Source organism: Archocentrus centrarchus, chromosome 13 (genome assembly GCF_007364275.1).
Source record: "Archocentrus centrarchus isolate MPI-CPG fArcCen1 chromosome 13, fArcCen1, whole genome shotgun sequence".
Classification (NCBI taxonomy): domain Eukaryota; kingdom Metazoa; phylum Chordata; class Actinopteri; order Cichliformes; family Cichlidae; genus Archocentrus; species Archocentrus centrarchus.
The window spans coordinates 27,231,583-27,251,602 of NC_044358.1; the positions used below are offsets into that span (position 1 = coordinate 27,231,583).

Here is a 20,020-nt window from a genome sequence, read left to right on the forward strand (position 1 = left end):
CGTGTGCAGTCCATATTCAAAGAAGAGTAAAGACCAGTAATTATAGAGAGCTTTTTTGTTACATTAGTGACCTTAAAATAGATAAAACCCAAAGTGATGTCCTCATTATGGTGGAAACGACCTGATGTGGGATGACCTACTGTATCATCAGAAAGTCAGTGACCACACAGACGTCTTTCTCCACAGACTGCGAGGCTGTGTGGAGTTTCAGTGAAGCTAACAGCATTGCTGGCCTTAGCAGACATGCCATAGTCTGTAGAAAGAAGCTGAAGCAGGTAGTGGGAAAATTGAGCCACAGAAGATTCAAAAACTCCAAAGCAATATGGAGGCAGTGTTTTAGATTATTTTAGAGGAGACTTGGTGTTATAAGCACCACCTCTGAACTTAAGTGTTCAGGGGAATGAGGCTGTATTTATTTTGCCCTCACCTCTGTTGTGACTTGACATTTACTACAGATGATGATGATTGCCGGGACCTCAGTCTTTGTATCTGTGAATCTGATAAATGGTGCTGGAACAAGCTCTCTGATTCTAAATGAGCTCTGACTGCATTATTGAAAGCCACTACAGTGGAAGGGGACGTCAGGGTCCATTAAGTTATATTAAGATTTAAAAAAAAAACCTCAGACACAGTTATCAAGGGCTTTTATATTAGTATTTCAGGTGATCCACTTTATTTCCAGTATTTCATTTCTCTCTTGGACCTACACTGGCTGTTCAAGTATTTAAGACTAGTTTATGTTGGTTCTCATTCCACCAAAGCCAGACCCTTTGATTTCACTCTTACCATTTGCTCAGCCTTCCCAGATCCAATGGAAGCACCAGAGAGACCTCCGAAGCCCCTGCCCAGGCGAATCAACTCAGAGCGTCGAGCCAGCCCAGTCCCTCCTGTCCCTGCACCGCCCTGCAGCGGGGCAACGGGAGGAGAAGCCAACCTGCAAATCAGTAGCGAGATCGAGCACCTCATGAGTCAGGGATACACTCAGCACGACATCCAGAAAGCACTGATGATTGCACAGAACAATATCGAGATGGCCAAGAATATCCTGCGCGAGTTTGTCTCCATTCCCTCTACCGCGCACATTCTCACATAGCACATCCTCCTGTTTCTCTCTTGCGTTTGCTCTCTTTGCCCTAGCTTGGCCCAGCCTGGTTTGGTTTAGGTTGGCACAGACCAGCCCAAAACCCAAAGCCATTGCCTGCAGCACTACCTCCAGTGCTGGCTGACACCCTACGCCCCTGTGGATTTTTTAACTGGCTGTTACTCCAGCAAGCTCGCAGTGTCTCTGGGACTCTCGCCCTGCACTCCACGCGCTTTCACAGTGTCTGGCCTTCTTTGAAACTGCTGCAGCAGGCCTCTTAGTTTTCAACGTCTCCGCAGGACTTAATTATCACGTGCGGAGCAACAACGAATAACGGAGCACCGTATAATGCAAGCCTTCCGTAGGAATCATGGGAAGACGGATTCTTATCTTTTCATGTTGAAGCCTCTTGCTGAAAATGTAACCAACACCTCACAAATAAAACTAAAATGTATGTCTATATGAAAATTTAATATATGAGTAAATATATATTAAATGTGTGTAATATATACAGTACGTGCATATATAGTATGTGAAAATGATTTCAGCTTTGAGGGTCACGGTTGGTGCAGGTGATACGGGCAGATGGGACCAGATTAAAGGGGGATTTGGCCCTTTCTGTGACAGGGGTGAGGAGGAGGAGGCGGGGTGTCTTCCTCACCCAGATGTGTTGGTCAGCAGCAGCTTGAAAAACGTGCCGCAGAGCTTCTTCATTCAGAATTCAGTCTGTTTTGGCCTTCGGTTAACATTGTTGCTTTGGTACTTTTTCTTTTAGTGAACCATGCTTGTTCTGTTGTGTTTTTCTTTTTTTTTTCTTTTTTCAAAGTAGCATGAAGATGGTTTCTGGTCTGGTCTGTTGCTGGCAGTGTATGTGAGCGTGTTTGTGTGTGCGCATGTGTGTCTGCCAGACCTGCCCCCCCCCGTTCCTGTACAACATGAATGTGGAATTACACTTGGTGTACTCAAGACTCGTGCTCTGTAAACGTACTACTGCTCAAACTTGTATGTCAGGGCCTTGTGTAGCTGTGAGATTATTAGAGGACGTACTAATGTTGACGCCCCTGCAGTACCAGACAGGCTAGTGTTGCGTGATCCGTGGCGGCTGAATATTTTGTCTTTGTCTTACTTCTTAGGCTAGCTGGTTCAGGATTCTGTCTCCAGCTCAGTCCGGTGTTACAAAACAACAACAACAAAAAAAAGTCATTGATTTTACTTTGATAATATATTATTGTAATATGATCATAAATATTGTTATAATTAATTCAGAAGTGCTTCACTGCTGCTACTATTGTTAGTGCTAAACAATTAAGCCTTCAGTGTAAAATTGTGAATATTGTGTTTAACCATCATTCTGCTTCTTTAAAGTGACAGTATCATCTGTTTAGTCCATAATGTAGCATACTTGAAAGTACAAGCGGCGTGTGAGCATTCGGCTCGCTCAAGTCGTCAGATCTTCAGTGTTTTTCTTTTCTTTTTCTTTTTTTTCTTCTCCAGCAGATATTCGCTCTAAGCAGAATCTGTACAGCAACATTACAATTTTGTAACAGATTCAATCCTCTCGTTCACATCAGTTTCCATCCTCTGCAGGAGTTTTACCCACTGAAAGGGAGCGACTGCTGAGGCTTTTTAATAGTAGGCTCATGGGTTTGTTGGCCCACCCCCAAGTCTACATAAAATCAGTGTTTGGGCCGACTGTAAGAGCTAACTCAGGAATAATTATGTTTGTCTGAAAAAGTCTGTCGAAAACCGGAAGAGACTCGTTGGCATAGACAGCAGCTCACCTGTCGGCTGTGTGCTCATGCAGGTGACATGTAGCCAAAAGTTTCCGCGTAATGAAGTCACACAAGTAGCCTATTACTCACTTTTGTTTGTCATAACTTGCACAGTTTTTTTTTTTTTTTTTAAATTCTCAGTGTTTGCAGGACTAGAGACTGCAGCTTCATTTCCAGGTACTATGAATGAATTATGAGAAATTCATGCAAGCAGCTTTTAGGTACACTGACTGAATCTCTCCCAGCATATGAAGAATGTTTTGGATTCCCCAACCCACCCACCCACCACCTCCCCGGGTGCATCATTTAAGTCAGTCCTGGCTTATTCTGGGTTATCAGTGTGCGTCGACTGGAAGCTTTGTCTATGCTGTCTTGCCATCTTCTATTTCTTTTGTTTTCTTCTTCCTAGTTGCCTTGAGAAACTTCATGAATGATGTTTAATGGACAGGAAGGGCCCCAGTCCTCAATACTGTACCAGTGTGTGTTTTATATATTAAGGACAGCATGTCATTGTCATGTATTATTTACCGTTGGTTTTGTTTTTGCACATTATACCAATTTGTGCTTTGATACTGTCACTCTAAAGAAAAGCAAATTGTATAAAGTTAGTGATATGAAAAGAAAAAAAAATGGCTGTTATATTTCATTTTGCATTCCTGTAAATGTATTTTGTTCCAAAGGTTTTTGTTTACTTATGTGAATAATTCAGTGAGCAGTGCCATATGTTTTGAGTTTGTTTTGTTTTTTTTGGTTTGTCGGTATTGATGTGTACCTGTTGATCTCCGAAGGCAAAATGATGTGATATTGCTTGTATTAATCTGTCCTCTCTGCTTCTTCAGCCTCATCCATGAGTAGCAAGCGCTCATCTGTGAAAGGACTCGCTTTTTGTTTGCTTTTCTCAGATCAGTGCTCAGACTCAGACCAGGGGTATTTCAGTTATCTGCCAGAAGAGGGAGCTGTTGTTCCACAGAGCTGCGTTGCTTCTCAACAGTAAAAGGCATTCTTTTTTTTTTTTTTTTTCTTTTTTCTTTTTTTTTGATGGTTTTTAAAGCTCATATCAGTTTGGAAATATGCACAGTGTTGTTAATAAAATGACAAGCAAAAGCCTTCACGTGTGTGTCTCCTCTTGTTTTGTGCAAGCATGTTTATTTTCATGTTTAACTTCTGGATGCCTGAACACATTTAATTCAAGGAAACCAGGAAAAGCAAAGTCATTTCCTGTGCAAAGCTCAAGTCAGAGTACACAAGCTTCAATACCCTTCTTGACTTACTGAATTCACTGGTTTACTGAAGACAGCACATTTTTTCAAATGCTTTACAACACTGAGAACCTGCGTTTTTTTTAGCCCTGACTTTTTAGGGCATGAACAATGTAAAAGTGAAAGAAATTTAAGTGCGCCCCTCGGCTCAAGAAGGAGATGAGCAAGCAGGATGATGGGCTGGATACTAAAACAAGTGATCTTAACATTATAACAAAGTAAAGATTCAGAAAACAAAGATTTATTTATTTTTGCGAAACTGGAGCACGAGTGATCAGAACTGCAGACAAATCCAGTTGTTCAATGCTATTTTTGTAGTTGATAGTCTTGCGTTTTCCATTGTGATGCATTGGGTAATTGTATTAAAACCCAAAATGTGATTTGGATGCCTGACCAGTAGATCAAATCACCAATCATACAAAACTCTAATGTAACTTAATAAACTTGTCTAATGTTTATAAAGGGACTGCTAAGGATAGGGTGTTTATTCATGCCTGCAGTTGTGTACATGTTACAGTTGAATACTTCATAGGCGTATACTGTCCATGAATTTCATTTTCCTTGATGGACCTCCTTGACCCAAGTAAATATTCACACAGTACTCATTTAATGTTGAGAATTTCATTTCACTAGTAGATAAATGATGCTTTAAGTTGTCCTGGGTTCATTTCCTATTTCTTTTTTAACTGTGTGCTTGCCTGTGGACAAATGTCACTCTTATGTTAATCAGACGTGCTATGCATTTACTGCATTACTGAAAAGTCACTATAATGTATTTTTTTTTAAGTTGTGTTTAATGTACACCCGCCACTGTACCAGAAAAGCACAATAAGTCTCTGTTAATGTCAGCAGACACACTTCCAGCTCTGTTCATTTAACAGTCAATCTTTTATTTGGTAGAAACTACAATGAATTTGTTGGTAAATAGGTTATGATATCCTCAGCGACATTATAACCTATTTTATTCTTCAGTCTTTTAAAAAGGCATTTTACATTGAACAGTGGTCACTCAGATCAACAGCAGAAACAAAACAGACCAACAGAAGCTTGATTGTCTTCATGATTTGCATATGTGGAGTCACAGTCAGTCCCCTCTCAACAGTGAAATACTCCAGTTACCAACATGGAGAAGAAAGAGGAGGAGTGGTTGTAAATTTAAGGCATCGACTCTGAGGGGGATTCTGATTCTGTCTCTCTGGGACCCGACAGTTTTCAAGTTTCAGTCGATACATGAATTTATTCATTCATTACACAGAAATGTGTCTTTTCCATATAAAGAGGGAAACATCATGCCATGAACCATATATATATATTCACCATGGGTCTTTAAATTTTCAAAGAAAATAACTACAGAACTGTCGCATGAACATAGAAACAAAAGACAAACAGCTGTTTCACAACAACAAAGCTGCATGAATAACCACCATAAAAAAAAATAATAATAATCAGTGCACTGAACATTAAATAAAACAGTACAAAATATGGCGTTTCTACATGGCTTTGAATGGAGTTTCTAAGACATCTGTCATTTAGAACTGGACTGCTTGAAATGCTTGAAGGAAGAGAAAAAAAAAACAAAAATAAAAACTTCAGTCAGATCCTCAATGGATTTGTTCACCTGTCTCACAAAATGACTTTGGTTCATATACTTTACACTCTCCAGGTTGTGTATGTAATGTACACAACCTGGAGAAAGGAAAGCCGAGTGTTAGGAGTAAATATAAAACACAAAGGATATGTGATTTAAAAAAAAAAAAAAACAGACCTTCAAGTTTGTTTTCAGAGCAAATATTTGGTGAGGCTGTGAACTGGCTGTAGCGGTGAGGCATCGCTAGAGCTGCAAGTAAAATTCAGTGTAAAGACAAAACGATAAAAACAAAATATCTAACTAAACTCTCTCTTAAAGTACACCCGAGCAAACAAAAAACACGATCTAGTCTTATTATTTTTTTTGTTTCCTTTTGTTTTTATCCCCACTGTGTTACTTTAAATAAAGAAATATATACATAGATGATAATATGTACATTAGCTGAGCTGTTTCAGGCTGCTCTACAGTGATTGTTTTGCCTGAGGTGATGCTTAATTGAGTATAAAAATAGTCCCTGGTCAGCTTTGTGCTCTAATCGTTTTTCTACAGACTACCAGCAGTAGACAAGGCTTGCTGTAAAGAGATGCAAAATCTAAGGGGTATTGAAGGCAGATTTCATAGCTCTGAAATGAAGCTTTCAGATCTTCTTTATTAAAGCTCGAGATGCATTCCAACAGAAATGCGCTGGCATGTAAAGGACAGAAAGGGAAGCAAACAAGCTGCAGTTTGGAATAACTTCATTTGTCCTTGTTGTCATGACACGACTGGAATAGGAAGCTGTGGATGCTTGAAGGCAGCAGTGGGGCCTGAGCCTGAGAACGGGAGCAGCTGTAGGTGTGTGACCTCCTCACTTCTGCATGTGCAGGGGCTCGCCGTCCTTTACTGCAGAGGACAAACACACGCAGGGGAAAAAAAAAGAGAGAGAGATGGGGTGAAGAAAGTGTATGAGATTCAGTTGAAAAATTGTGTTCCGTTCAGTTTACGCTCAGATATCTACTTGGTCATTGGGTGGTTGTTTTTCGCCGTTGACCCCGAGGAGAACCGCCTCCTCTGTGTTGTCACTCTTCATCTCCACCACAATGTTGTCTTTGCTGGACTTCCCTTTAGTGCTGCAAGATCAAGAACAAGGCAGTTATAGTGAGCTTTCCACAGCTCTCTGCTTCATGCATTGTGCATGCTCACATAAAAGGGTGCATCTGATGCATCACTGGAATCCACACAAAAAAACAGCTGAGTGCTGCAGGTTTTTTGGAGACTGATTAAGAATTTTATAGGTATCTAAATATAGCAGCTGGGTGGCGTAGTGGCAACATTACTATCTTTGGAACAGGAGGTCAGGGGTTCAAATCCTAGCCAATGCATGCATCCCCCATGCCAACCAAGCCTACCTCAGAATTCTGAATGGATTCTTCGAAACCCAACATCCAAACTGACACCGAAACAACTCGTATAACTAGAAATAATGCTACGGCAAGGGGGAGCCAGGACGACAGGTCGGGGGGGAATTTCATCACCCTCAATTCAATTTTATTTGTGCAGGGGGTAAAGTGGAGTATAAAGAGTAAATAAGGTGATCTAAATCAAAAAGGAAAGTTTCAAGCCTGTCTGTCTCCACAGAAGAGGGGCCTGAAAGCTAGGAACCACAAGTAAGCCAGTAGTCTGCTCTATGGGACTATAAGGTCCTTGAGGCCTGATTATTCAAGACCTTGTAGGTGAGGAGAAGGATTTAACAGGGAGCCAATGAAGAGAAGAAAAATATGCTCTCTCTTTCTAGTCCCTGTCTAGCTGCAGCAGAATGTTTTTCAGGGAGCTTTTAGGACAGCCTGATAATAATGAATTACAATAATCCACCCTAGAAGTAATAAATGCATGAATTAGCTTTTCAGCATCACTCTGAGAAAGGATGTTTCTAATTTTAGAAATATTGCACAAATGCAAAAAAGCAGTCCTACATATTTGTTTGCATTGAAGGACATATCCTGGTCAAAAATGACTCCAAGATTTCTCACAGTGTTACTGGAGTCCAAAGTAATGCCATCCAGAGTAAGTATCTGGTTTGACACCATGTTTCTAAGATTTGTGGGGCCGAGCACAAGAATTTTAGTTTAATCTGAATTTAGAAGCAGGAAATTAGAGGTCATCCAGGCCTTAATGTCTTTAAGACATTCCTGCAGTTTAACTAATTGATGTGTGTCATCTGGCTTCATTGATAGATAAAGCTGAGTATCATCTGCATAACAATGAAAATTAATGCAGTGCTTTCTAATAATACTGCCTAAGGGAAGCATGTATAATGTAAATAAAATTGGTCCTAGCACAGAACCCTGTGGAACTCCATAATTAACCTTAGTGTGTGAAGAAGACTCCCCATTTACATGAACAAATTGGAGTCTATTAGATAAATATGATTCAAACCACTGCAGCGTAGTACCTTTAATGCCTATAGTATGCTCTAATCTCTGTAATAAAATGTTATGGTCAACAGTATCAAAAGCTGCACTGAGGTCCAACAGGACAAGAACAGAGATGAGTCCACTGTCAGAGGCTCTAAGAAGATCATTTGTAACCTTCACTAATGCTGTTTCTGTACTGTGATGAATTCTGAAACCTGACTGAAACTCTTCAAATAAACCGTTCCTCTGCAGATGATCAGTTAGCTGTTTTACAACTACTCTTTCAAGAATCTTTGAGAGAAAAGGAAGGTTGGAGATTGGCCTATAATTAGCTAAGGCGGCTGGGTCAAGTGATGGCTTTTTAAGTAGAGGTTTAATTACAGCCACCTTGAAGGTCTGTGGTACATAGCCAACTAATAAAGACTGATTGATCATTTTTAAGATTGAAGCATCAATAATTGGAAAGACTTCTTTGAACAGGCTGTCCTAAAAGCTCCCTGAAAAGCCTTCAGCTGATCCAAAATGCTGCAGCTAGAGTACTGACAGGGACTAGAAAGAGAGAGCATATTTCTCCCATATTGGCTTCTCTTCAGTGGCTCCCTGTTAAATCTAGAATAGAATTTAAAATTCTTCTCCTCACATACAAGGTCTTGAATAATCAGGCACCATCTTATCTCAAAGACCTTATAGTCCCATATCACCCCAACAGAGCACTTCGCTCTCAGACTGCTGGTTTACTTGTGGTTCCTAGGATACTTGACCAGCTGGCACCTGTGTTTACACTGATATTCAACCTCTCACTGAAACTGTGTGTGATTCCCACCTGCTTTAAAAAGTCCATCATAGTCCCTGTCCCAAAGAAACCACACCCCAGCAGCCCCAATGACTTCAGGCCCATAGCGCTCACCTCTGTGGTGATGAAGTGTTTTGAAAGACTCATCAAGACATTCATCACCTCCTCACTGCCCACCACCCTCGACCCACTACAGTTTGCATACCGGCCAGACAGATCCACAGATGACGCCATATCCTTCCTCCTCCACAAGACCCTTTCACACATAGACACTGGTAAGGGGAACTATGTGAGAGTGCTGTTTGTAGATTACAGCTCAGCATTCAACACCATAGTTCCCTCCAGGCTGGTCTCTAAGCTGCTGGACCTGGGCCTGGGCCCATCCCTGTGCAGGTGGGTTCACAGCTTCCTGACCAGCAGACCACAGGTGGTACGAGTGGGTCACCTCACCTCATCCTCCCTCACCCTCAACACTGGATCCCCCCAAGGCTGTGTGCTCAGCCCTCTGCTGTACTCACTGTACACCCATGACTGCGAGGCCACGTCAGAGTCCAACGTCATCATCAAGTTTGCTGACGACACTGCTGTTGTGGGACTAATCTCTCACAATGAGGAGACAGCCTACAGGAGAGAGGTCTCCCGCCTGGAGAACTGGTGCCAGGAGAACCACCTCCTGCTCAACGTCAGCAAAACAAAGGAACTGATCGTGGACTTCAGCAGGAAGCAGCAGAGGGACTACCATCCACTTGTCATCAGTGGTGCTGAGGTGGAAAGAGTGGACACTTTCAAATACCTGGGAGTGACCATCTCACAGGACCTGTCCTGGACTCATCACATAAACATCACTGTGAAGAAGGCCAGACAGCGTCTCTACCTCCTCAGGCGGCTGAGAGACTTCAAGCTCCCACTCAAGGTGCTCAGGAACTTTTACACCTGCACCATCGAGAGCATCATGCGTGGGAGCATCACCACCTGGATGGGAAACTGCACCAAGCAGGACTTCATGGCCCTAAAAAGGGTGGTTCGTTCAGCTGAACGGACCATCAGAACCACCCTCCCCAACCTGCAGGACATTTACACCAAGCAGTGCAGGCTGAGGGCCATGAAGATCCTAAAACAGCCCAGCCACCCCGGACACTCTCTCTTCTCCCTGCTCCCATCAGGCCGGCGTTACCGCTGCCTGAGGGCTAAGACTGAAAGGTTGAAGAAGAGTTTTTACCCACAAGCCATCCGTCTGCTCAACTCTGAGCCCTAACTGGACCATTATTGCACAATGTAAATATTATAATTTATAATCTATAATTCCATGTAAAAGTGTGCATAGTGTATAGTATATAGAGTATAGTGTATAGTGTGAATTACTTTTTTTATTTTTATTCTTCTTCTTATTTATATGTGTGTGTATATATGGTTGCAGGTACAAAATACATTTCACTGTGCATTGTACTGTGTATAACTGTGCATGTGACAAATAAACACTATCTTAATCTTAATCTTAAACTTAAGAGTAGAATGGGAGGCAGAGCCTTCAGCTTTCAGGCGCCTCTTCTGTGGAACCAGCTCCCAGCTTGGATTCGGGAGACAGACACCCTCTCTATTTTTAAGATTAGGCTTAAAACTTTCCTTTATGATAAAGCTTATAGTTAGGGCTGGATCAGGTGACCCTGAACCATCCCTTAGTTATGCTGCTATAGGCCTAGTCTGCTGGGGGGTTCACATAATGCACTGTTTCTTCTCATTCACCTTATTTACTTTGTTTATACTCCACTCTGCATTTAATCATTAATTGATATTAATCTCTGGCTCTCTTCCACAGCATGTCTTTTCTCTCCCCTCAGCCCAACCGGTCGCGGCAGATGACTGCCCCTCCCTGAGCCTGGTTCTGCTGGAGGTTTCTTCCTGTTAAAAGGGAGTTTTTACTTTCCACTGTCGCCAAGTGCTGCTCATAGGGGGTCGTTTTGACTGTTGGGTTTTCTCTGTATTATTGTAGGGTCTTTACCCACAATACAAAGCGCCTTGAGGCGACAGTTTGTTGTGATTTGGCGCTATATAAATGAAATTGAATTGAATTGAATTGAATTGAAAAGTCTAGTAGGAATGGGATCTAATAAACATGTTGCTGGTTTGGAGGAAGTAACTACTGAAGTTAACTCTGAAAGATCAACTGGAGCGAAAGAGTCTAAACAAATACCAGCAGTGTTGAAAGCAGCCGAACATGAAGAATAATCTTTGAGATGGTTATAAATAATTTTTTCTCTAATGTCTAAAATTTTATTTGTAAAGAAATCCATGAAGTCACTACTAGTTAAAGTGAAAGGAATACTCGGCTCTACAGAGCTCTGACTCTTTGTCAGCCTGGCTACATTGCTGAAAAGAAACCTGGGGTTGTTCTTATTTTCTTCAATTAATGATGAATAGTAAGATGTCCTAGCTTTACGGAGGGCTTTTTTATAGAGCAACAAACTCTTTTTCCAGGCTAAATGAGCATCTTCTAATTTAGTGAGACGACATTCTCTCTCCAGCTTATGGGTTATCTGCTTTAAGCTGTGCGTTTGTGAATTATACCACGGAGTCAGGCACCTCTGATTTGAGGCTTTGCTTTTCAGAGGAGCCACAGTATCCAAAGTCGTACGCAGTGAGGATGTAAAACTATTGACGAGATAATCGACCTCACTGGGAGCAGAGTTTAGGTAGCTGCTCTGCACTGTGTTGGCACTGAAGAGCATAATAATGAAGGAATTAGATCCTTAAACTTAGTTACAGCCCTTTCACAAAGACTTCTACTGTAATAAAACTGAGATATTCATAGTATTTATGACATAACACCTATTGTGAACACAAGAGATATATAGCCCCCCAAGAAGAATATCATGTACATTTTGTATGTTTGGCTTCAAACTGTTGTCTTTGCACTTACAGGTCTTGCTTGCCAGATCGGCCACAAATCCTGCCCTTCTTGTAGAGGAAATAGAGTACGCTGCCCAGAACAGCCAGAAGCAGGATGCAGATGATGATGACAGCGATAACAAAACCTTTGCTCTCTGGTGGAGAAGAAGCAGAAAAAACACCCACAGGGTTACTCACTGCAACTGGATTTTGAATAAAATGACGGCAGGAGGGTCTAATACAGGTCTAGGTACAGTTTGCAGTGCATCTAAAGACAGTGTGGCAGTAGCATCATTCAGGTGTCCTAAACCTGGAAAATAAAGAAACAAAGTCGCAGTTTTTCAGGGCTGTAGGAGCCGTGGTGCTTTTACAACGCCATGACAACATGCAGAGGAAGAGGTGAAGCTGATGAACAACTCAGTGATGGTTTGATGCTTTGTTCATCACCAGAGAGGGGTCTCATGAATGCTAGGAGGCGAGAGAGCAAGGGAGGTGCTCATAAAGGAGAAGTGGAAGGAGGATGGTAGAGGATCTGCAGCAGTCAGGGGAATATACAAACCTTTCTTGATATTCGGTGATTTGGTAGGTGTTTTGACTGAGAAAAACCAAATGAACACAGTTATCAGTGACTTTAAGCATGTTAAACAACTTATATCAAACACACACAGTTTGGAGGTTCAGCAGAGTCCTGAATAAATAAACATCAGATGACCTTATTAGTGTTTTCAAGCTAAACATCGAGTTTGATATGCAAACTGTGGTCAGTGGCAGAACAGCCATTTCCCAGAGTGGCCCGTTGAATCCTGTTTATCAACACTTTGGGAGAAACACTGACCGACAACAGTTTTCCTGGCATGATGTACAAATGGAAAGGGGAGGCACAGAAAAACACAAGGCAGGACCCATAATGGGAGTCAGGAGACTCGCTCTGCTGCTGCATGTATGAGTGTGACTGGTTGCGTGCTGTGTATGCATCTGCATTGCCATAATGTTAACAGAGGTGCTCGACTTGCTACTCATGGAACTGCAGTTTGTGCAAGGTAAACCATGTTTGTGAGTCTTTATTCTTATCTGATTTAATCACTGCCTTTCAGAGAATATGAACCTTTCTCTTGTTACATATAAAAACTACATATAAACAAAGCATCTAAGTATGTAATAACTGTTATACCGCATTGGTAACTGAAGCCTTCAGGTGCTTTTGAGTTTTCCCAACTTTCTTGCTCTCATTCCTTCTTTGTGACTCAGAAAAATGGCACAACTATGCTAAATGAAAGAAAGTCAATTCAGTTCAACCGGACTTGGGGAGGGGCAGCCATCTGCCATGACTGGGTGGTGGGTGAGCAGGACAAAAATCGAGGGGAAAAAAACGAGAACAGAAAGACACAAGGGAAAAACATGAACTACAGGAGAAAGTAGACAAAATTTACTAAGATACAGGGTGAGCGGAGAAAATTCAGCCCTACCCAATACCAGATCTGCCAGATCGAGCCCTAACTAAGCTTTATCAAAAGGACAGGTTAAACCTAATCTTAGAATCAGAGATGGTGACTGTCTCCTGAATCCAAACTGGGAACTTTCTGATAAATGAAATATTTAATTTTGCATTTTGTAGCTGATTTGATTTGCACAGTGGTCTTACCTGTGTCATTGGAAAGGGTAGTTTTGGTTGTTGATGTGATGTGTGTAACTGAAAGCAGGCAGAGGCACAGAGACGAGGTAATTTCTGTTACTATACAGGGGTGCACATTTAACATCACAGAGGTTAAAAGTGTCCAAAAAAAAAAAAAAGGTTCCAAGTCATCCAAGATAGTCTTGAATACTTAAAAAGAAGGCAACTGGACTTCTGTCTCAAGACTGGGATTTCAAGAATGTCCACCAGTTGTAGAACTGAAGGAGCCTCTTGGATGAGAGGCGAAATGAACTCACAAAGAAGTCCAGTTGCCTTCTTTTTAAGCACTCGAGACAACAGTGTCAAAACAACAACACAGAGTGAGAAATTCACAATCTCACACACAACACATTAGGACACTTGGCAGAGCTCAAGGCCTTTAGATAAAAGTCAAAATCAGAAAATGTCATTTATTCAGCACCAATTCACAGCAACAATTGTCTCAAGGTGCTTTAAATAGAAAGATAAAGACTCAACAATACTAGAGAGAAAACCCCAACAATCAGAGGATTCCCTATGAGCAAGCACTTGACAGAAGGAAGGACGAACTCCCTTTTAACAAGAAGAAACCTCCAGCAGAACCAGGCTCAGAGAAGGGCAGCCAGTAAGTAGAAAGAGAAAAGAGGGGGAAAAGGGAGAGCATATAATGAGATGACAACAAAACTCAAGCTACAGGAGAGGGTTGACAAAAATGAATAACATGCAGTAGTGACATATAAACACATGAGGTAATGAAAAGAGGAGAGTGGACAAGTGCTCAGTGCATCATGGGACGTCTATCAGCAGCCTAAATCTGTAGCAGCATAAATAAGGGATGGTTCAGGATCACCAGATACAGCCCTAACTATAAGGTTTATCAAAAAAAAAAAATGTTTTAAGCTTCATCTTAAAATTAGAGAGAGCTTTACTGCTGATTTGATTTGCATGATGAAAAGCAAGCTGCGCAGAGTGACTGTGGTCTTACCGGTGTCATTGAAAAAGGTAGTGTTACTTGATGGTGTGGCTGTGATGTTTGCTGGTGTAATGGAAGATGATGTGGTGTTTATAACTGAAAGCAGGTAGAGGTACAGAGAGGAGGTCACTTCTGTTACTATACAGGCGTGCACGTCAAACATTACATAGGTTAACACTGTCAACACAACAACAACAAAGAGTGAAATATTCACAATCGCAGACGACACGTTACTGCAAAATGCGGAGCTCAAGGCTTTTAGACAAACTCAAAATAAACAGAGACACAGACATGAAGTAGAGAGGCACAAGTGAAGGGGGAGAAGAGGTTCACAGACAGAGATAAAGTACACTTATGTCACACTTATATGTTTCAGATCATCTGTGTTAGTTTTATGCAGATGTAACAGAACTCAAACTTTCCAAAAAGTTCAACTTTTGTCTCATCAGTCCACAGAAAATTTTCCCAAAAGTCTTGGAGATCATCAAGATGTTTTTTGGGAAAATGTGAATGTGAAGCTTTTGTGTTCTTTTTGGTCGGTGGCAGGTTTCTCCTTGGAACTCTCCCATGGATGCCATTTTTCTCTTTCTTATTAGCGAGGCCTGAAGTTCTTTAGATGTTGTTCTGGATTCTTTGTAACCTCCTGGATTAGTTATTGATGGGCCCTTGGAATCATTTTGGTAAGCCAGCCACTCCTGGAAAGGTTTACCACCATTCCAAGTTTTTTCCATTTATGGATAATGGCTCTCACTGTGGTTCACTGGAGTTCCAAAGCCTCAGAAATTACTTTATGACTGACAGATGTCACTGACTTTGTTTCTCAGTACTTTCTTTGGATCGTGGCATGATGTGTTGCTTTTTGAGATCTTTTAGCCTGCTTCACTCTGTCAAACAGGTTCTATTTCAGTGATTTCTTGAGTCAGGATCTCTGGCAGTAATCAGACCTGGGTGTAGCTGGTGAAACTGAACTTTTTCAAATGGAGCCAAGTAGGTTAGGAGAACATTTTCCCTTAATAAATGAAATCATTCAAATCTGCATTTTGTATTTACTCTGGTTATCTTTGTCAAACATTAAAATTCATTCAAATTTGATGACCTGCAACACGTAAGTGTGACAAATGTGAAATATGCAAAAAAGAAAGAAAGAAGGAAGGCAAGAAAGAAAGAAAGAAATCAGGAAGGGGACAAAAAAATTTCACAGCACTGAATACAGACCTATTCAGTTCAGTTTTATTTATAAAGTGCCTATTTACAACAACAATCACTTCCATGCTCTTTATATATAAAGATAAAGGCCCAACAGTACTAGAGAGAAAATCCTAATAATCAGATGAGCAAGCACTAGGTACAGAGGGAAAGAAGAACTCCTTTTTCACAGGAAGAAACCTCTGGCAGAACCAGGGAACGACAGCCAGTAAGCAGAAAAAGAAGAGAGGGAAAAAAAAGGAGAGTATATGACGAGACTATAACAAAATACAAACTACAGGAGAAGGTCGACAAAAATTAATAACATGTAGTAGCGACATATAAACACGTGGAATGAAAAGACGAGAGTGGAGAAGTGCTCAGTGCATCACGGGTCTACCAGCAGCCTAAATCTATAGCAGCAAAACTAAGCTGCTATAGATTCTGAACCATCCCTAGCCATAGCCAGGGATGGTTCAGGTCACCAGATCCAGTCCTAACTATAAGGTTTATCAAAAAGAAATGTTTTAAGCCTCAGCTTAAAATCAGAGTGTCCATCTCCTGAATCCAAACTGGGAGCTTTCTGACAAATGAAGTAGCTTCCTCGCTCAGTTTAATTTTGCATTTTGCAGCTCATCTGATTTGCACGATGAAAAGCAAGCACTGCAGAGTGACTGCGGTCTTACCTGTGTCAGTGAAAAAGGTGGTGGGGTTTGTTGGTGTGGTGTGTGTAACTAAAAGCAGGTAGAGGCACAGAGAGGAGGTCAATTCTGTTACTACACCGGGGAACACGTTAAACATCACACAGTTTGAAAGTGTCAGCACAACAACAACACAGAGTGAAATATTCACAATCACAGACAACACGTTACAGCAAAAAGCGGAGTTTAGACAAAAGGGGTGCAAGAAAAGGGGCAAGTGAGGAACACAGATAAGAGACATACGGACATATTCAGTTTTATTTTTTTGTGAATTAGCACTGTACAGAGTCGCCTCAAGGCTCTTCATATAGAAAGATGAAGACTCCGACAAGCAGAGGATTCTCTTTGAGCAACCACTTGGCGACAGTGGAAAAGAAGAACTCCTTTTAACAGGAAGAGACGGCCAGTGGAAACAGGCTCAGGGAGGGGCAGACAATGAGTGGAAAGAAGAGGAGCGAGTCGAGACAATAAAATACAAACTACAGGAGAGAGTGGTAAAAAAAAAAAGAAGAACACACAGTACTGGAATGTATAAAGACATGGGGAATGGAGGGGAAATGTTCAATGCACCACAAGAAGTCTACCAGCCGTCTGAGCCTATAAGCAGCATGACTAAGGGATGGTTCAGGGTCACCGTATCCAGCCCCAACTATAAGCTTTAGCAAAAAGAACCGTTTTGAGTCTCATCTTAAAATTAGAGTGGTCTTACCTGTGTCATTTAAAAAGGTAGTGTTGGTTGATGGTGTGATAGTGATGGTTGTTGTTAATGTGGTGTTTATAACTGAAAGCAGGTAAAGGCACAGAGGTCACTTCTGTTAATACACAGGGGTGCACATTAAACATCACACAGGTTAACAGTGTCAACACAGCAACAACAACACAGAGTGAAGAGAGGAGAACAGACAGAGACAAACAGTTATGAACAAACAGTTCATTGTTATTTATAAAGTGCCAGTTCAGAACAGTCGCCTTAATATTAGAGAGAAAACCCTGCAACAAGCACTTGTGAGCAAGCACTTGACAACGAATGGAAAGATAAGAGGAAAAAAAAATAGGGGGGTACAGGGAGACAAGGACAAAACCCAAACTTTGAAAGAGAAATTGCTAAAGTTAACAACATGCAGTACTGACATATACACACAGCAGGAGTGAAAAGAGGGGAGCGAAGAAGAAATGCTCAGTGCATCATGGGAAGTTCACCAGCAGTCTGAGCATACAGCAGGATAAGCGAGGGATTTTTCAAGGTCACCTGATCCTTCTTTATCAAAAAGGAAAGTCTGAAGCCTAATCTTAAAAGTAGAGAGGGTGTCCGTCTCCTGAACTCGAATTTTAACAATATTGCACAGATAAAGGAAGATAGATAAAACTGGACATCACCTGCATAACAATGAACATGTATGTGCAGAACCCCGAGGGATTCCAAGAATACCTTTTTTATGTGAGGACGACTCCTCTTTTATATTAACAGCTGGAATCTAACAGAGAGCTATGATTCAAACCAGTGCAGTGGATTTCATTGAGGTGCCGTTTACACGAGACCGTTTTCATTTTGAAACGGTGTCGTTTTGATGCGTTTCGGCCTTGCGTTTACACGACAACGGTGTCGTTTTGATGCGTTTCGCCCTTCTGTTTACACGACAACAGAGTGAAAACGATGTGTTTCAGAAACGGGGTCCAGAGTGGAGCGTTTCAGAAACGCACCGGCTTACGTTTTCGTGTAAACACTTGAAACCGGGGTGATTTGAAAACGCTCGACTCGCACATGCGCACTATGGTTGCGACGGCCAGTTTTTCGCGCACGCGCAAACTGATAAACAGCACTCGCGGATTCACGAGTGCTTCTTATGCTTTTCCTGTGTTTTTACCGTTTTGTAATTCAGCGTTGTGTGCAGCAGCGATCCAACCTCATCATCTGTCCACACAAAACCTCTCACATTGGCCGTTTTGTAAGTAATGAACAATTTGCCGCACTACCTACTGTGTCACTCCACGCATGCGCGTCTTGCGTAAACAAACTGCAAAGAGAAAACCAACGCCAACTTGTGGCCTGGCATGGGAACTACATCGTTTTCATCGTTTCACATGTCCTCGTGTAAACGCGGATCGTTTCTGAAACGCCATCGTGTAAACGAAAGGCTGAAACGCATCAAAACGACACCGTTTCCAGTGAAAACGGCTTCGTGTAAACGGCACCTGAATGAGGGGTAGCACTGTCGGCCGCCAGTGCTACCCCTCAGCCTCCTGGCAGTAGAATCTTTAGGTGGCACATATCTCCTGGAAGTACAAGTTCTAGAGCACATAACTACCAGGTTTCAGTAGATCTTATGTGTTCATATGAGCCTTGGTGACTTGTAAATGGCCAAGTATGAACCAGGAATAATAAATGCTAAAAATCCTAATAAATATAAACCACTGAGAATACTGTCACTTTCTGTGATTGGCATTCTTATGGTAAGAAGTCTGAGATTTTTAGTAGATGCCTCTATGGCATCAATTTGAACATCCTTGGTGGCATCGTTCTCGAGTTATTGCATTCCCAAAGTTGAAACTTGGCCACCGGCCCGCTCGGCAGGGTGACAACATTACTCAATCAGCCTCTTTAGGCTGAGGGGTAAAAAAAATGTTGCGATCAGCCATCTCTACGAGTGCTGTTTCTGTGCTATGATGAACTCTAAACTCTGATCAACCTGACTGAAACTAGAGTTGTATAAATATAAAGATCTGAGAAACTAAGCAGAAGCTGCAGGAACTCACTGGCTTTGATGTTAAAGACTGCCACTTTAGTGCCAAGGTCATTGCTGGCATTGCAGAAAGCAGTGACACTGGAGACGACGTTGACAGTGACCACACTCTGAGCGCCATCTTCAGTCACCGTTTGAGGTGCTTTTAAGATCTGCAATAGACACAGTTCAAGACAAAGAGAGAAAAGCAGATACATGAGAAAACAGGTCAGATTTGAAGAGTTAAGCCATAGATCAGGGGTCTTCAACTCCAGGCCTCGAGAGCCGGTGTCCTGCAGGTTTTAGATGTGTCTCTGCTTCAACACACCTGAATCAAATATAAAAGTCATTAGCAGGACTCTGGAGAACTTGACTGCATACTGAGGAGGTAATTCAGCCATTTGATTCAGGTGTGTTGGATCAGGGACACATCTAAAACCTGCAGGACACCAGCTCTCGAGGCCTGGAGTTGAAGACCCCTGCTGTAGATTAAAGGTTTGCATCATCTGTATGAAATGCAGGTAAATTAGACACTAGCTGCAGCTCTCAGTCCAATTAATTTTATTTTTAACCCAGACTAGTATTGCTGAAGATATTATACCTAAATCAATAAGACTAAATGTCTCACTTCATGACCAGTATCTCTGTAAAGCTGTCAGCTAAATATTAATGCTAGCCCACTTACAGTATATAATGTTGACCATTTTAATCTAGCAAGTTACCATACTACATTGTGCTTTTTTAGCACTAAACATAACTGCTCAACTGAGACTGATGGACATATCTCTGTTGTAGCTGTGGCTAAGCTTCCCTCTGTTATACCTTTCCATCAGCAGTTGTCCAGATAATTGTGGGAACAGGAAAGCCTCTGAAACTGCAACTCAGGTTAACAGTTGTCTCATAAGTCTCCACTTCCTGGAAGTCTGGCCCCACAATCTTTGGTGGGCCTGCAGGCAGAGAAGCAAGGAATGCAACCTTGTGCGATAACTATACAATCGCAAACTTTGAATATGGTTTC

At 41.7% G+C, this 20,020-nt stretch overlaps 2 protein-coding genes across 2 annotated transcripts in view; one reads left to right on the forward strand and one right to left on the reverse strand.

Annotated features, from left to right (window-relative positions):
• cbl (Cbl proto-oncogene, E3 ubiquitin protein ligase) overlaps nt 1–3,925 on the forward strand; it is a 36,200-nt gene extending 32,275 nt beyond the window's left edge. The window contains exon 16 of the mRNA XM_030743694.1: nt 798–3,925. Within this exon, the coding sequence (XP_030599554.1) occupies nt 798–1,093 (296 nt within the window). The 3' untranslated portion in view covers nt 1,094–3,925. The remainder of the gene's footprint in view (nt 1–797) is intronic.
• A 1,056-nt stretch (nt 3,926–4,981) lies between these two features.
• mcamb (melanoma cell adhesion molecule b) overlaps nt 4,982–20,020 on the reverse strand; it is a 52,305-nt gene continuing 37,266 nt past the window's right edge. The window contains exons 11-19 of the mRNA XM_030743695.1: nt 19,825–19,949; nt 19,037–19,175; nt 16,992–17,063; nt 16,268–16,315; nt 13,415–13,462; nt 12,332–12,367; nt 11,804–11,927; nt 6,698–6,809; nt 4,982–6,582 (exon numbers count right to left, since the gene is read on the reverse strand). Of these exons, the coding sequence (XP_030599555.1) occupies nt 6,580–6,582; nt 6,698–6,809; nt 11,804–11,927; nt 12,332–12,367; nt 13,415–13,462; nt 16,268–16,315; nt 16,992–17,063; nt 19,037–19,175; nt 19,825–19,949 (707 nt within the window). The 3' untranslated portion in view covers nt 4,982–6,579. The remainder of the gene's footprint in view (nt 6,583–6,697; nt 6,810–11,803; nt 11,928–12,331; nt 12,368–13,414; nt 13,463–16,267; nt 16,316–16,991; nt 17,064–19,036; nt 19,176–19,824; nt 19,950–20,020) is intronic.